At 45.6% G+C, this 16,348-nt stretch overlaps 1 protein-coding gene across 1 annotated transcript; it reads right to left on the bottom strand.

The window, feature by feature from the left end:
• Positions 1-7,042: 7,042 nt before the first annotated feature.
• LOC111858852 (somatostatin receptor type 5) lies at positions 7,043-16,348 on the bottom strand. The gene is made up of 3 exons (XM_023840993.2): positions 16,027-16,348; positions 11,170-12,339; positions 7,043-8,279 (listed from the first exon to the last, which is right to left on the bottom strand). Exons 2-3 carry the CDS (start codon positions 12,259-12,261, stop codon positions 8,196-8,198), a joined length of 1,176 nt encoding a protein of 391 aa, XP_023696761.2. The 5' UTR covers positions 12,262-12,339; positions 16,027-16,348; the 3' UTR covers positions 7,043-8,195.

Here is a 16,348-nt window from a genome sequence, read left to right as displayed (position 1 = left end):
CTTCAGTAACAAAGAACTAATGTGGACCCCCCCCCCCATGCTCTGCCTGTCTGACTCATTTCACTTTGACCTTTACGCTCTGATTGGACTCAGATCGGCCCCTGAATCTCACAGTTTTATAGGGTCAGAAGCCCTATGGTGGCCATTCATTGCTTTGACCCATTTGCCCCCATCAAAACCTTTCATTAATTAACTTTGGGAGAAACTACTGAATTCTGACTGCAGTTTCACACAACATTTGAGAAATCTTGTGAAAGTTAAGCACAGCTATATTAAAATCAGTTTAGTCTGTTTATATGTCTGCTTAATAGTACATTTCTGTTCTGTTTTTCATCAGTAATTACTGAATTAGATAAATTATACATTTTTGAACACCTGATAAAATTCAGTGATAAATTAGTACTTTGTTTAATGTGTCACAGCATGACGGAAGGATCCTTGGTGCAGCTAGCAAACAATCAGGATTTTCATTTAAACTGAATGTAGACACACGAAACAAAAGGGACCACGAGGGGTCAAAGCAAAGGCAGGTAGGTTAGACGAGGACAGAGTCCTGCACGGGTCCACTTTTGGAGACGTGCATCCTCCCGCACCCGCACAGTACAGCACCACACCCGCCCGCACCCACACAGTACAGCACCACACCCGCCCGCACCCGCACAGTACAGCACCACACCCACCCGCACCCACACAGTACAGCACCACACCCGCCCGCACCCGCACAGTACAGCACCACACCCGCCCGTGCACCCATGATTATTTCAAAGTTAAATCCGCACCCGCCCGGGCCCGTTAACATTCCGCCCATTACCCGTACCCGTAATAAATTACGCACAATTATTTTTCTATGCACCTCTCAACGTGACAAGCGTTAGGCCTACATGAATTTTTAATTGAAACGAAAAAGTCCATTTAACACAAAATCAAATCAGATAGATCTAAGCTATTCATACTGTGACAAGCGTGAAAGAGAGAACACGACAACACGCTTCAGCAAGGATTCAGACGTGTATGTGAATGTTTGTCGAGGCGGTTATCTAATGGTGCGTTCGTTTTTCTCTCAGAACTCAGAAATTCCGAGTTGAGTGACATCACGTCCGACAATCTCCCGTTCAAGCTACCACATCTCGGAACAAACATGGCTGCCTCCATGAACACGCTGCTGTGTGTTGTTGCTTTATATTCTAGCAGATTTGGAGTGAGATTATTTTTTCTGAGAGACAAACAAACATTAGGAACATTAGGAATTGGGTGGTCAGTGACATGTACTCGCCAAACAGGGGAACAACAGGCGGAACAAGGCAGGAAGTTATAATGACATAATGAAGTTGAATATTATATAGTACAATATTTATGGAAGTAATTTTTTGAATTTGCATCGACATTGCAAAAGCAATTATGGCAAAAACATTGTGATAATCAAACGTGTTACAATAAATCTTACTTCAATAACAATTGATGGTTAATGAATGAAGAGGGTGGAAGTGTACAGAAATGCGGAGAGAGAGGTAGGTTCCTCATCCTGCTTTTGAGAAGCCCTGTCCCAGCTTAGGGCAGTCCAATCCCATGAACAGAATGTCTGTTGTTGTTTCTTCACATGTTCAATGGGAGGGGGGTGGTTAGCAGGCTCCCTTGCATGAATCGCAGATCAATGGGGTCGTGTGCTGTTGTCTCACTGAGGCTCTCTCCTGTGTTCCTGGGACAGGGGCGCGCAGGAGGTCTCCCGTGAATTGGGTGTGCTGAGATTCTCAGAGTCTCAGCAGGTGGCTGCCTCTTCTCCTCACTCTCTGGGGTGGTCATCTCTCCATTCCCTGCTTAGGTTATGCAAATGGTCTAGGACTATTTTCCCCCAAATAACCCCTTCATCGGATCAGGGATTTTGGGAATTCCACCTAGCCAGATTCCAGTGCAGGCCTGGGGTTTAGTTGCAGATCCAGCAGTGGCTTTGATTGCTGAGTTGGTTTCCATACACGCTCAATGGCCCTTCATTATATTTTCCTTGACCACCACAGTTTTGGTTGTTAAAGGTAAAACCAGATTTGATGATATTCTAAGAACACCAGAAAGCATCAACCCCCCAGAATCCTCTGTTGCAGGTCTTCCCAGCTTCAGGAGGACAACTACTGTAACATCCCATGTGGTGAAATGTATGGTAATGAGCAGTGAGGTTTAGGGGGCATCAATCAGACAAAGATCAAAACCACCTTGATGAAGAGGTCAGAAATAATCCAAGATGTGCTCCGGACAGACTCGCTGAATAAAGCAACCCTCCACCCCCCTTTGGGGGAGTTTAACTCTGATCTATCGCTTTGTTTTTTAGACAAACCTATAGGCCTCAGCAGAGATGTTCCTCCAATCCACACACATCGTTCTCCAAAGTGATCTAGTGACCGTTGAATCCAGCCAGCCCACAGACACCTACCCAAGCCCCACCCCCATGCTGCTTGTCACTGGGCAAAGCAGGGGCGTAGATTTAGGGTGGACGGAGGGGATGTGTCCCCACCAATATCCTCCGACCATTGAAATGTCCCCACCAATAATTTAATCCACTTAAAAAAAAATTAAAAAATTTAAAAAAAAAACAATCGTGCTGTCAACATTAACCTAGACACGCAGAAAGGGATAAATCACGTTCTCTCCTTGAGTCCTCCCGCCCCCAAAACACATATGAACATTTTGATTGGCTGTGCATTTCCCTGCTATCATGTGAGAGGCTGTGGCTGCGTTCAGATACAAGCAGCGCCAAATGCAGTGGATTTTTTTCCCCGTGCAAGAAGGTGTGTTGGGTGACACGTGAGGATGGCGGCAGCAAAAAAAAAAGAAGCTGGACATAAGGAGCTTTTTTTCAAAGAAAAGTGTAAGTCACTTCAAGTTCGCTAGTGAATCCATCAAAGTCCATCAAAGTAACGACGACAGTTAACGTTAATGCTAGTGGGGTTTTAGACATTACACTATTCCTTAATTTAACTTAATGAATTGCATTTCGAGTGGATTAATATCAATCGAAGCATTGCTAGTATTAATGTAAAGTGATTTTGCATTTTGCAGCATATTAAAAAAACATGCATTCCGTGGACGGAGTTGGGGTGGCGGGGTTGGTGGGTGGGGCAGGGGATGGGGGGGGGGGGGGGGTGGAGTCATAGGTCCCCACCAATGTCCAGAGCAAATCTACGCCCTTGGGGCAAAGCCCCGCCTTTCCTAGCATCACAGACACCGCCACAGTGATTTAACTGTAACAGATTGAGTTTTCACAATCTCCATGCAGGTGAGAGAACCAGCTTTAACTGGCCTGTTACTTCAGATTTGCAAGTTGCTTGGGGAGTGTTTTTCCAAAACAATGGAAGTGTGACACAGATCTCAGGAATGATATTAAAGCTGAGTGAGACTCTACTTGTATCAGGTCCATCTAAAGTTTCTGGATAAGCCACTAAATAGCTGGTGGGGTTTCACAGGAACCTCCTGCAGTTCCCCACGTGGGCGTATGAGGTGGCAAACAGCTCCATCTCTCCAGGCGTACTTCAATCACGAGTGTTCTCTCTAAAGTAAATAATGTACTGGTGACAAGCTTCGGTCAAAAAAAGGTCTGGTGACTCAAGGCGTCGATGGAAAGACAAGAAGTTAAACGGTGGAAACTCTCATGAGAAGGTAAAGGGAAGAAAAACAAGAACAGAGGTAACAGGGGAACCACATGGTGACAGCTTGGAGGAGGACAGTGTAGAAGGTTCTCAATTTGGTGTAAGATCCCTTTGGTGGAGGGAGATGGCGGAGTGGGAGTTTCTGCATACATATAGGTCTGTCTGTCTGATACAGTAAATAACCCCACCAGCCACCACCTCATATTAATGTAGCAGCTTCAAGAGGAGGACACACTCCAACACTCTCATTCTCCTCATTTAGGCGATTATCCAGTTGCTTGTGAGCTGCATGCCAGCGAAGTTGCCATTCGGTACCTGGATTTAAAAGGCCTTGTTCTGTCCGTAGCTGCATCTCCTTCACCTCCCAGACCGAGCAGCATATTCTTCCACTGAATGGGCCCCCAATACAGCCAGTCTGCCCCCCCCCCCCCCCAAGGCGGATGCCATCTCTGTCTCAGTCCTTCTGATTCTCATCCATGCAGTACCTTGGACAGCCCATCAGCTCCATGCCTTGTCCTTGGATCAGCTACTTGAGCACAGGGAGAGCATGTGAACTGGAGGTGGCAGTCTAAGTACACTTATTTTTCTGTATATAAATTATATTTATTTATTTATAAAACACACAATTAAGAAACAGCCAGTCCCTGAATCAATTGTGGATTAATGGCCTTGAAATCATTCTTCCAATGAAGCAATTTGGACCAGCAACTTTCAAAACATAGTGCAGAACCATCAAATTAATGTCAATGCTTGTGTTGTAGAGCAGGGGATTTGCTAACAGCGACAATTAGCTTTCTTGCTCTGCATAAAAATAGCTTAACGAGGCTATTCCTTGGGTTGTTATTCTTAATAGACCTGTCATGTGTGCACTTTCCTCAGAACCAGCAGGAGGGCAGGAGGGCAGGAGGCCTGTTACTCTGGTAATTCTGTATCAGTACGGAGAGCCGCAGCCTTTAAAGGAGATGCAGCCCCGCGGCAGTACAGCCCCTTATAACTCGTGTTTTATCGGCGTTTTTTCACAGATTAAGAAAAAACAATAATACAAAAGATTGTTCTGCATTAATATGCATCGCATGATTTGTGCTTGTATTGCTTTCTGAAGTTCATTTGAGGCCTGCAGCGGATGCTGAGTTCCCGGCGCTGTTTCCCATTGTACAACAAGGGCCGCAATTTCTCCATCCTCTCGTGACTTGGGCTGATCTGTCAGAGGACGTTTTATATGCTAATTATTACTTTCTTAATGACATAAAAATTAGGCCTTTTTGTTACTCCTATTTAATTGTTTCTAGCATCACTGAAGTGTGGATATATTAAAAGACAATTTTATGCAATTTCCTCTAAAATACACAGACATTCTTTTTACCAGGCATCTTCCTTCAGCTGTCAGGGTCAGCCCCTGCTGTGGTCCTACCGTGTCCCTTCCCCGTTTGACCAGCGGGTGTCGCTGGTCATCCCGTCCTTCATGTTAGTCTTTGTTCTCCCCTGTTACCTGTCTGGTCATGTGGCTCAATGTGTTTAGCATGTGGTTGTCTGTGTGCCCTTCTGTCCTGAGTACCCTTTTGTCCTGTGTTTGAATCCCGCCTCCTGTTTTTGTATGTTGCTCCTTAGTGTTTCTAGTTATTGTATCTGGTGGTTTTTGTATTTGGTTTTGTTCCCTGTGCCCCTGCTTGTGTCTTTACCTGTTTAATTCTCTAGTGTTGGTTTCTGTTTCCTTGGTTAGTTCTTAGTTTCCCTGTTTTTAGTTCCTTTGAGTATTAGTTTCACCTGTGCCCTGTTTCCCTGGTCTTTGTTAATTAGTCTCACCTGTCCTGTGTTAGTCTCGTTACCCCTTAGTATTTTAGTTCCTGCTTCTGTTCAGTTCCCCAGCGGTTCATTGTTGTCTGTGTGTTGTTGTGTTGTGTGATGTGTTGTGGTTATTTCATGGATGTTTGATGGTTTAGATATTTTCAGTGTTCTGCGTGTATTCGGTTTTGTTATTTAGTCTTTGTTATTTAGTCTTTGTTATTTAGTCTTTGTTATTTAGTCTTTGTTATTTAGTCTTTGTTATTTAGTCTTTGTTATTTAGTCTTTGTTATTTAGTCTTTGTTATTTAGTCTTTGTTATTTAGTCTTTGTTTAATCTCCTTCAGTTTTTGACCCCTTGTGGTCCTTTTTGGCTTTGTAGTTTTTTTCTGTTTTGTTTAATAAACCCCTTTTTTAGTGGGTCGTCCACCATTTTTTGTGCCTGATGCGATGTCCTCGTGTTTGAGCCGCCCAGATTCATGACAGCAGCACCAGCTAGTGATGCATTCATACACGTTTCCTTGATCAGGCTGATCAGCACATGTGTGCATGCAGTGCCATCCATGTCTGACTCACTCAACACTGACATGATATGTATTAGCGTTACCTACAAGTGACATTCATTGAATCGAATGTCAATTTTACACTCAGCACAACTTAAGTTTATTTGTTCAACTCGGTCCCAGCACTGGGCACCTTGACCAAAGGTACAACAGCGGGTTCCCTTCTGGAAATGACTGGATTTCAGCTGGTTGACTGGCAACGGATAGGTGTCGGGTTTGCTCATAAGCCTAATGAGGCATGAGCCTGTGGAACCGGAGCCTGGCCAGGAAGACGAGCGGCTTAATGGAGGGAAAGGTGAAGGAGGGAGTACAAGAGATATAAAGAGACGAAGGAGGGGCTGGGTGATTAACACAGCCTCTGTGTTTGTTATCATGTGTTAAGGTGATGATACTCAGGGCAACTTTTTGAGCAATGTTGCCTGGCAACTGCCAGCCAGGTGAGACAAAGGGCAACTCATCTGGATCTACATGATTGTGAAAAGTTGCCCACTGCAGATCAAAATTTTCCAATAGAGATTTGTGGCCCAGTGTAAATGGGAAACAACACTGGTCGGCATCATTGCCCAGAAACATAAAGTTGTCCTGTATATCGTCACCCTTAGTGTCATACAGGCAAACAGTGATGGGAGACGAGACCCAGGTCAGATGACATGAGTGTCTGCGCATTTTAACAGTCAGCTGTCGTGTGTCTGTGGCTATAAGGGTCTCCATCCAGGTGGCTGCCATATGCCCCGATCAGGTGACCTGTTGATGTGTCCCTGGTTGGTCCAAACAGATATTCATTAAGTGGCCATCTTCAAACAGACAGGCGGGATGGAAGGGATATGGACCATGGCTTTGCTTGCGTGTTGGACTATACTGAATAAACAGTGATTGTCTAAGGTACCCCAATAAAAAGTCCAATTCCAGTTTCCCCTGTTATATTGCCTCTGCAAGCCCAGTGTGAAAAATTTATAGTTAATAAACCTGTGGAAGAAATGATTAAATAAGTCTCACGATGACTATACCCCCCTCCCTTCACATTCAGGCATCATGAGTGAAACATTGCCGATAACAGCCTTGATAATTTTCCATTACATTTTTATTAACCAATAGGGACAGTGCTACAGTTCCACCAAAGAGGTGCACAAAGACGCTTTTTTGATGCTGCTGACATTTGGTGCTCACATTCACCATGTGCACAAGGACGCATGGAGAGTCGAAGGCATGTTAAACTGGGGGTGTTTAGCAGCTTACCCAACTACACAGGACGAGGGCATGGAGCGGGGTGGAGCCACCGTGGTCACATGACAAGCACACAGGAATTGGCTGTATGTCACAAAATCACAAAAAAGACAGCACACTGAAGGCGGAGTGGAGACTGGGCCTCACCCCGCTTCCATCCATAATTTGCTAAACGTTTACAGGACAACCAGGAAGTGGAGAAAGCTGGCCGCACACAGACGACAGAGTGCAGACGTGCATCAAGTGCAGTTGTACGAAGCGATAAGGCTGAAACAGCACTGCTTACATAAGTTATACAGCCTCATATGAGTGCCGCGCGGCAGTCTGGCATCGCATGTGGGATTTTTACCCAGAATGCCAACCTGGTGATGTGAGGTCACAGCAGAATGCTGTACTTCTGGACAGAGGTCGGTCGAAGGGGATGGGGCTGGATGTGACAGACAGCAGGCTGCGTTTGCTTTTACCGGATGTGTTACAGTCTTCATGCGGGGTCCAGGTTGCAGGATGGTGATGTGGCTGTGTTACGTGTGGCTGGCGTGACCCAGATCACGTGATGTCGGATAACACACCCCAGCTGCCAGATGCACCAATGCTAAGTCAGGTTCCTCAGCTTCACGCTTATCTCTGCACACTAGACCAGGCATGTGCATGAGCATACGGACATGCCTGTCTGTGTGCTTCGATGCCTTTGGGTGTATTTTACCAGCTTCCCTCTTTTCCAGCCATTCAACAATGCTGAACATTGTTCCTAAGTCCCTTTTTACCTGCAGAAGTGGTCTGATGGCCCCTGGTTCAAAGGGAGATCAGAGGTCGCGTGCTAACAGCAACGGGACAGATGATGCTGCTGAGGGGAGCTGCTGATGTGGGCGGAGGTCGCCCAGAGGAGGCTGTACTGCTTGGGTGTGTGGGGAGACCTTAGGCGTGTGGTAAGAGGTTGGGGAGTGAAGATAGAAGGGAGAGAGATTGAGGGAGGGAGAAAAAGATTGTAGAGTTTATAGAGTGGACTGGCCAATCACCCTGGGCCCCGTGGGGTTGGGCTCCACCTCTGAGTTACCACAAGGCTTCAACTTGATGCCCTGCAAAGACAACAACATTTAAAACCATCACAAATGGAAGCTCGCAACATAAAATGTACACTAGTAAGTCCTATCAACTTGGTTACACCTATGTTTTGTCTAGATCTTTGTATTTTTAGACCCACAAGGTAGTCAAGATTGTGCATTTACATAAATCAATACAACTACTGTCACAATTCATCAAAAAGAAAGGGTAGAACCAGCGCTGTCTCTTGTACTACAAGACAACCTGAAACAGCAGTAGAGGGACACAGAGATACAAGACAACCTGAAACAGCAGTAGAGGGACACAGATACAAAAACAACCACAAACAGACATAAAAGGACTGACAGATAAGACCAAAAACAGAGGTGGGGGGGGGGATTGAAATGGACAAACTAATTACACAGAAGAACTTCTGGAACATGTTGCTCTCCAGCCCTGTCTACAGGAGTTGACTCTGAGATGACCCTCCCCAAATGTTTACATGCCCTGATTCAAGTAGTGACCCTTAATGATGGCTGATTGAATATGAGCCACCACTATCTGAGACATAACACAACCTGGTCTTAGACCTGGGCCTTGAAGCACACCTGAACATATCCAAGTGTGGCAAGCTGTCATGACTCAGAAAGGAGGGAGGTGAAGGCAGGCGTCGGGGAAAACGGAAGGGGCTTTATTCCAACCAAGGGGAGAGCAGAGGGGAGAGCAGAGGGGAGAGCAGAGGGGAGAGCAGAGGGGAGAGCAGAGGCAGTCAGCAGGATCACACACAACAATACAACGACCAGACTGGGGAGTTCAGGACGAGGAGGCACTATATACACCACAGATGAGGGAGCAGACGAGAGGCACCTGGGATCATCCACACGAGGGCTGAAATGAGAGGCTGGGTTAAACGAGGAATCGGTGTGGCTCGTTAGTGCCACACCACAGGGAACACAGGGAAAAAGTTTCAAGTCAATATGTGCACAATTAGCATAGGGTGACTAGATAATCCATGTGAGGGAGAAGTCTATGAAGTATCTCAGGTTTTACAAATCACTTTAAAACTGAAAGGTTCCTGTGTTTGGCTAAACAGTCCGTATGCTTTGACTGTTTTGTTTCCCTGATTGAAAGTCTCATACAGCTGTTTCACGTTAACATTAGTGACATATGTATGATTATAGGACACTGACCAGTCAGCACACAGCAGGAACTCAGTGCTTACGTAAAATCTATATCCTTTAAATTGAAATAGCATTTTAGAAATCCGACAAGTCCTGGCTCAGTGTCCTCCGTGACATGGATTATCTGGTGACCTTAAATTAGCAAGAATCTTTAAAGATTCTTAACAGAGATGAATGAAAAGTAGGTGCAGTTAAGAGGTCTCATCAAGGGCGTAGGTTTGGTTTGACCAAATACCAAATCAGCTGTGAAACCCCCGCCCCCCCCTCACACACAGTCTCACACTATTGGTAGCGACATGTCCCTACTGTCCATACCCTAATCTATACCCTTGGGCCTCATAGGAGGAACAACCTGGATCATATAAACTCTTCTGATTTTACTGTGGAAGCAAGGTCCTGCCAGATTTTACCCCAGCACAGGAGAACGTGCTGTTTTATCTTCATTCTGACTATGAACAGGTTTTTGTCTGTTGCTGCACTTGCACAGGTAAGTGAAAGGGGTTTGAGTTCTAGATCTGAATGCACTACGATCAGGTGTCATATTGTTCTTCCTGAGATTTTCCATTTTGTCTTATGGGTCAGTTAGTTGAATTTGGTGAAGGATACATGATAAACAGATTAAAAATGAAAGATTCCTAATGTATAATCCCAGTAATATAAGTAACTTGTGAGGACTACATATGCAATGACATCGTATAAGCACTGATTTTTGGAGAGAGTGTTGTAGTGTTTTCAGCCAACGGGTCTCTGAATGCATGTGTGTTTTTGCAGTTCTGCAGGTTCATAAGGCGAAACGTGCATTTATGCATGTGCAGCTCAACATCCATGAAGCTAAATAAAGATGAAGAGAGCCTGACCACGGAGCACAGATAGCAGCCTGCCGGCCCTTTTCCAATCCAGCCAGCATTGTGTTACTAACTAAAAGATCTGTGGCTTTGCTTTTCATTTCCAGCGCAAAGTCTCCGTTTACGGGGATGAGCAAAAGGGCCCGTCCACGCACGCCCACAAGTCTTCTTTAACTTTGCCTGGCCTGCTCTTGCTGTGATATTTGTACTATTTTAGCACATTTACTCAGATAAACAAAGAAAGCCTCTAGGGAAAATGAATACTAATATCAGCAGACGCAAATGTCCCTCCAGTGCCACCGGCCCCTACGGTCTCACGTGTAGCTCCTCTTTGCCCTTCCCCCTCCTGAACACCCCCCCTCCTCCAAGTCTCCAGCCCCTCCTTTACACCAATAAAATTTTCAGATCCTTCTGTTTTTTTTTCCAGAAAAAGGTCATCTCAGTCTGATCCGACCAATTTTCTCTGTCTTTGTCCCTCCTCATCACACAACGTGGCCACAGACAGTAGAAACCCAACTCTGGGCCGACAGAGGCTAGTGAGTCTATGGACTGGAGCCTGGTACCCATGGACCGGACCTTGGCACCACCTGCCAGCAGCCTCCTAACAAACAACAATTCCCCAGCATCAATGAGGGCCGTTTACAGCCAGGATGGGGGCAGCTAATTGCTAGCTGGTGACTATTATGAGCTCACTGTGGCTGAAAAACACATGACATGGATCGGCTGGATGCGTCACTCTCGCCTACCTGCCACTGATTCTTTATTCCCATTTAAACTGTACGTCCTTGAGTTAAACGTGATATCTTGAGCTCATATCTATTCAAGGAGCTCTATATATGTCAGCTTTGGTTCAGGGATTCTGGATGGGAGGCAAGTTGATACGTCAGGGATGCTTGTACCTGGCTGTTCTGCATGTGCCCATTGAAGTCATGGCTCCTCGGAGTAAGGAAAGTGTCGTTGACGGTGGTCTTCTCTGTGCGAGGCAGGCTGGGGTCGCCGTCTTCCACCCCGTTAGCCTTGTGAATACATAGGGTTTTGCGAAAGCTCTGCTTGAAGTTGTCAGACAAGAAACCGTAAAGCACTGGGTTGGCGCAGCTGTTGACGTAGGACAGGATGACGGTGAAGAAGTAGATGCCGGCCATGACATTGTTCTCGGGCAGAATGACGACCAGGTTGACCATGTTGCTAAGGAAGAAGGGCAACCAGCAGATTACGAACACCACCACGATGATGACCACCATGCGTGTCACCTTGCGCTCGGACTTGCGCCGCTTGGTGAAGCCTGCCCGCGCCCCGGACGACTTCACTTTGATGACGATGAGCAGGTAGCACAAGCAGATGACCAGCAGAGGACCAAAGAAGCCCAGGATGGCCGTGTACAGGATGAAAGCTGTGGACCAGGCAGCCTTGGGCTCTGGCCAGTTCATGTTACAGGTGTTGAACATGTCCTGTACATCAGAGAAGATGACGACTGGCAGAACCACCACAAAGGAGAGAGCCCAGATTGCAGCATTGATGACCTTAGCGACCCTTGGCCGTCGCCACTTTGTGCTCTTTATTGGGTGGACCACAGCCAGGTAGCGGTCGATACTCATGGCTGTCAGACAGAAGATGCTGGTGAACTGGTTGATGGAGTCCGCAGTCATCACCACACGACACAAGAAAGAGCCAAAGGGCCAGTAGGAGAGAACGTTCTGAGTGGTGAGCAAGGGCAGGCCTAGGATGTACAATTCATCAGCCACAGCCAGGTTGAGGATGTAGATGTTGGTGACAGTCTTCATCTTGGCATAGCGCAGTACCACGTAGATGGCCAGCGTGTTGCCCATCAGACCAATGACAAACACCGTCAGCGAGATGACTGCTGTCACCATGGTGCTCCCGCCCTGAAATGGCATACTCTGTCCAGACACATTTACAGAGCTGTTACCCACGGCAACTGTGGAATGGTTGTGGTGCCCAGAATCCCAGTTGGTCCGGTCTGGAGGCTCCATCTCTGCACTGTATTGAGTCTGTCACGGGGCAAATGGGAGGCGTGAGGGGGAACTTCTCAGTGGCTGGAGGCGACAAACCTACGTACATAAAAGGGAGAGAGGAAATACTCTGACTATGTTAGAATGGCCACCATGAAGCAGGCTGGGGTCCAGGCAGTGGTGGACCCTGGCAAGGGCAAGAAAAGCAGTTGCCCAGGATGGCATCTTCTGGGCAGGGTGCCCACGATACTAGATGGGTAAAAGTGTCCCCTAAGGGGAGTCACTTACCACTCCTTTGGGAATTAAAAGTAAACCAGAAGAGAGAGAACATCAGCTTTGCAGTCACAGCTAGACCTAGTAACGGCTGAAGCCCATGTAGTGCACTGCATCTAGACATAGTAACGGCTGAAGCCCATGTAGTGCACTGCACCGAAACCTAATAACGGCTGAATCCCATGTAGTGCACCACACCTAGACTTAGTAACGGCTGAAGCCCATGTAGTGCACTGCATCTAGACATAGTAACGGCTGAATCCCATGTAGTGCACCACACCTAGACTTAGTAACGGCTGAAGCCCATGTAGTGCACTGCATCTAGACATAGTAACGGCTGAAGCCCATGTAGTGCACCGCATCTAGACCTAGTAACGGCTGAAGCCCATGTAGTGCACCACACCTAGACCTAGTAACGGCTGAAGCCCATGTAGTGCACCGCATCTAGACCTAGTAACAGCTGAAGCCCATGTAGTGCACTGGTCAGCCTCTCCCCTCCCTGGTTGACCTCTTTATGACATTGAGGTGAAGTGTGACTGCAGAGCTGGTGTTCTCTCTCACCCAGCAGAGACAGACTAAATGTAACTATTCATTGGTGATTTACTAAAATTGTCCCAGGACTCCCCAGCCCGCTCAACGGCTGGTACCCACCAGGGGACCCCAAGACCTCTGGCATGATTGAAGCTCAGGTGCTGACCCCAGGCGTACTGGTAACGCTGCTGGATACGCGGCTTGCTGTGAATCCGTAAAACGAGAATGCTCCCTAATCTTGTTTGTTCTTTGTGTTATTTTGACAAATGTTATGTCATAAAATATGAGAGTTGGCTAATACTTGGTAATTCATAGGGATTATGGGTAGTTCAGTTGTAGCTGTGAAGGCTTTCTCTGAGAATGATCTCCCATCCCAGCTGTCATATATCTGACGTTACTCAGCATGTCCTTATAATGATGCTGATGATGATGATGACGATTATTACTAACAACAGGAATTCTCAACAGCACTGTCAGCATGCACTGTCAAGCAGCACGAAGCAGTAGTCACGCAGTAGGTGTCCTGTCCTAAGCTAGACAGGCTAATCAATGCGTTGTATCCACATTATGAAGACTGCAGTTTCACTCTCCGTTTAATAAAAAATTGATCCCTACATTTTTGCCTCGACGTCGGGAACCAAAATAAAGCAAATTATAGCGGTGAGGCGGACACGGGCGTCAAACTATGTGTGCGCAGATACGAATATTCACGATACACGTACAGTAAACATTTCATCAAATTGAATAGTTGCATTCGACATATATTTTCATTCTAACAAGCAGCTGTCGCCGTCAGGGTATAATCCTGAAATGCGCGTGATGTCAGAGATGCGAGGATATCAGGCATCACCAATAGGACCAGTTTTCTCATTTAAAATGAATGTATTTCATTCGTCCCGACACATATACCTGTTTTGAATTTCCAGACGTTACCAAACTTTTCAGAGAATAACTCCTTCGTCTGGAGTAACATTTTATCTTCGGGGATTAACGTTACGACAAAGTTTCTGAAACACGTCCCCATGGTGGTGAACACTGCAACAGTACCAGCTGGTGCTTGCAAACACGGCATGAATCATTCGTGAAATAGATTAAATATATCGGACAAATCTCGAAACACACTTACTAGAAAAACAAAGGGCATGCTTAAAAACAGCTGAAAAAAAACACAGTTGCGCTCAATTCAAGTGTTATAATAAAAACCTATTCTGATCTGCCGCTGTTTTGGACACCCCCGATAGGCGCAGGTAGCTACTGGGGTGTTTATGAGGTTAATTATTTTGACTTTGTTATACTATTTTACTCTTTCGAAAACCTCCATATACTTGAGTAACACCGACAAATTCTGGACACTGCAAAATTTATATAAGGACCCAGTTGTTTTATTGTTATTTACTCGCCAGTATTAAACGACAATTCACCTTTTTTGCAAATAGATGGATTTAAAAGATTCAAAGTCGTTGTTGTCATTTGTGCGAGTACAAGGACTGAGTCCAATGAGACAATTGCGTGTTTATTGAAAACTGGGTAATTCAACACAAGGTAACAAGACATATGACAAACACTTAGGTAAATAAATATAATCATAAATGTGAATGTATATGGAGGTGTACACACGCACATACAGCCGCGGGAAAAATGAAGAGACCACAGCACAATGTTTTGTTTCACTTATTTCTCAATTTATGGCTGTGAATAATGTGTATTTTTCTGCAAACTGCAGCCTTGTCCTTCCCTGTTTCTCATTAATAAAGGGCTTCTTCTTGCTTTATGGGACTAAAGTCCTGCTTCTAGCAGCCTGATACACACAGTCCTGGCAGTGCACTTCACACCTGCACTTAATGTTTCCCATTCCTTTTGAAGGTCACTTGATGTCATCCTCCGATTCATGAGAAACTATCGGATAAGTTAACGGTCATCTCTGCCATTAGAAAGTCTCTACCGCCCTTTACCTGGCTGGTTTCTGGTCATTCCCAGTGTCGCCTGCGTCACCTTACTCTTGCGTCCTGCTGTCTTAGAAATTTTGAACCTGGAAGCAACCTGCTGCTCAGCGTAGCCTCTGCCAGCAAAACCAAGATTAAACCAGGATTTAAAAATGCTGATTTGTTTAAAAATATAGTGTGGTCTCAATTATTTCCACGGCTGTATATAGTAAATAATTGTATTATTTTATTATATATTACTATAGATTGAAGAAACAGAATTCGGAAAGTGCACATTATGCGGAGAATCCAGATGAGTACGTATTCCGTGGCAATTTTACGAAGGTCTGATTGATTCTGATGCTATTCAGTTTCCAAATAAATAATAACAATTATAAAAAAGTTTATTATAGTGCCTGTAAATAACACACATAGGCCTAACAGGAGATGGTTTGTAGTTGCTGTAATAAATGGGAACACGGATTTTTTACGCACGGAGACTCGGCTTAACTGCGCTCCTCCTTCGGCGCGGGAACTTGGCGACCAGGTTTGGCTCATGTTACCTACTAGACCGCAGTGTCGCCTCGATCTACACAGCGTGACCAAAGAAGCACCAGACCCTTCACCTGCTGGACATGCATGCGTATTCACGCCACGTTAACTAAAGCAAGCATATACCCGTACGAAGCATCAGATTTGGGTATGAGCAGAGCCAGATAAACCGCATGTTTAAAGCACTCGTTTTGAATCCGTAAAATAACAAATTGCCATGAAAATGTACATAGTGGTTCTATAAAAATCTTAGTTGGTCATTGTTTTAATCAGCGAAACGGTTAACCAAACAAGCATTAAGTCTCCGAGGTTACTATTTTGTTTCCTTAAAAAGGACAGATTTTTTTCCTGTATTGTATAATGCACAATTTCTTAACACAACGACATCTGCCAAGGACCAATTAAAATGAATTCTGTTATCTCCCTTAAATCAATGGGAACGGTTACTCAAAAATTCTTTGCTTGTCTTTATGTGAGGTCCGTTATATTTTAATTGGAAATGACGAACCTGTTTGCGGCGCTCAGGGTGCGGAATTCCGCATTTTGTCCGTAGGTGTCCTCCGCAGCCGAGCTCTTATCGCTCCCAACTTTCCCTTCGGCTTCTCCTCAGTCACATCAGTTTGCTCGTGGGGTCCGTTTGGGGGCGAGCAGCGGTTCGGTGCGCGATCCCCGAAAGCGCCTTTCAGTCAGTCATGCACAGTCATGTATGAAATGAATGACGGACTGCGCAGGACATAGTAAGTGTGATGCCTTGGAGAAGGGCGCGTAATGTTGCGCTGTAGACTCATATTTTAAAGGGGATCTTACTTGCATGTGAAGATGCTTTGGTT

The sequence above is a fragment of the Paramormyrops kingsleyae genome, chromosome 5, assembly GCF_048594095.1.
Source record: "Paramormyrops kingsleyae isolate MSU_618 chromosome 5, PKINGS_0.4, whole genome shotgun sequence".
NCBI lineage: Eukaryota > Metazoa > Chordata > Actinopteri > Osteoglossiformes > Mormyridae > Paramormyrops > Paramormyrops kingsleyae.
This window is presented reverse-complemented; position numbering and strand designations above follow the sequence as displayed.

Coding starts and splice junctions, on each gene's coding strand:
- LOC111858852 (XM_023840993.2), bottom strand. CDS start 12,261: ATGGAGCCTCCAGACCGGACCAACTGGGATTCTGGGCACCACAACCAT. Junction 8,280..11,169: donor GGCACATGCAGAACAGCCAG/GTACAAGCATCC, acceptor TTGTCTTTGCAG/GGCATCAAGTTGAAGCCTTG.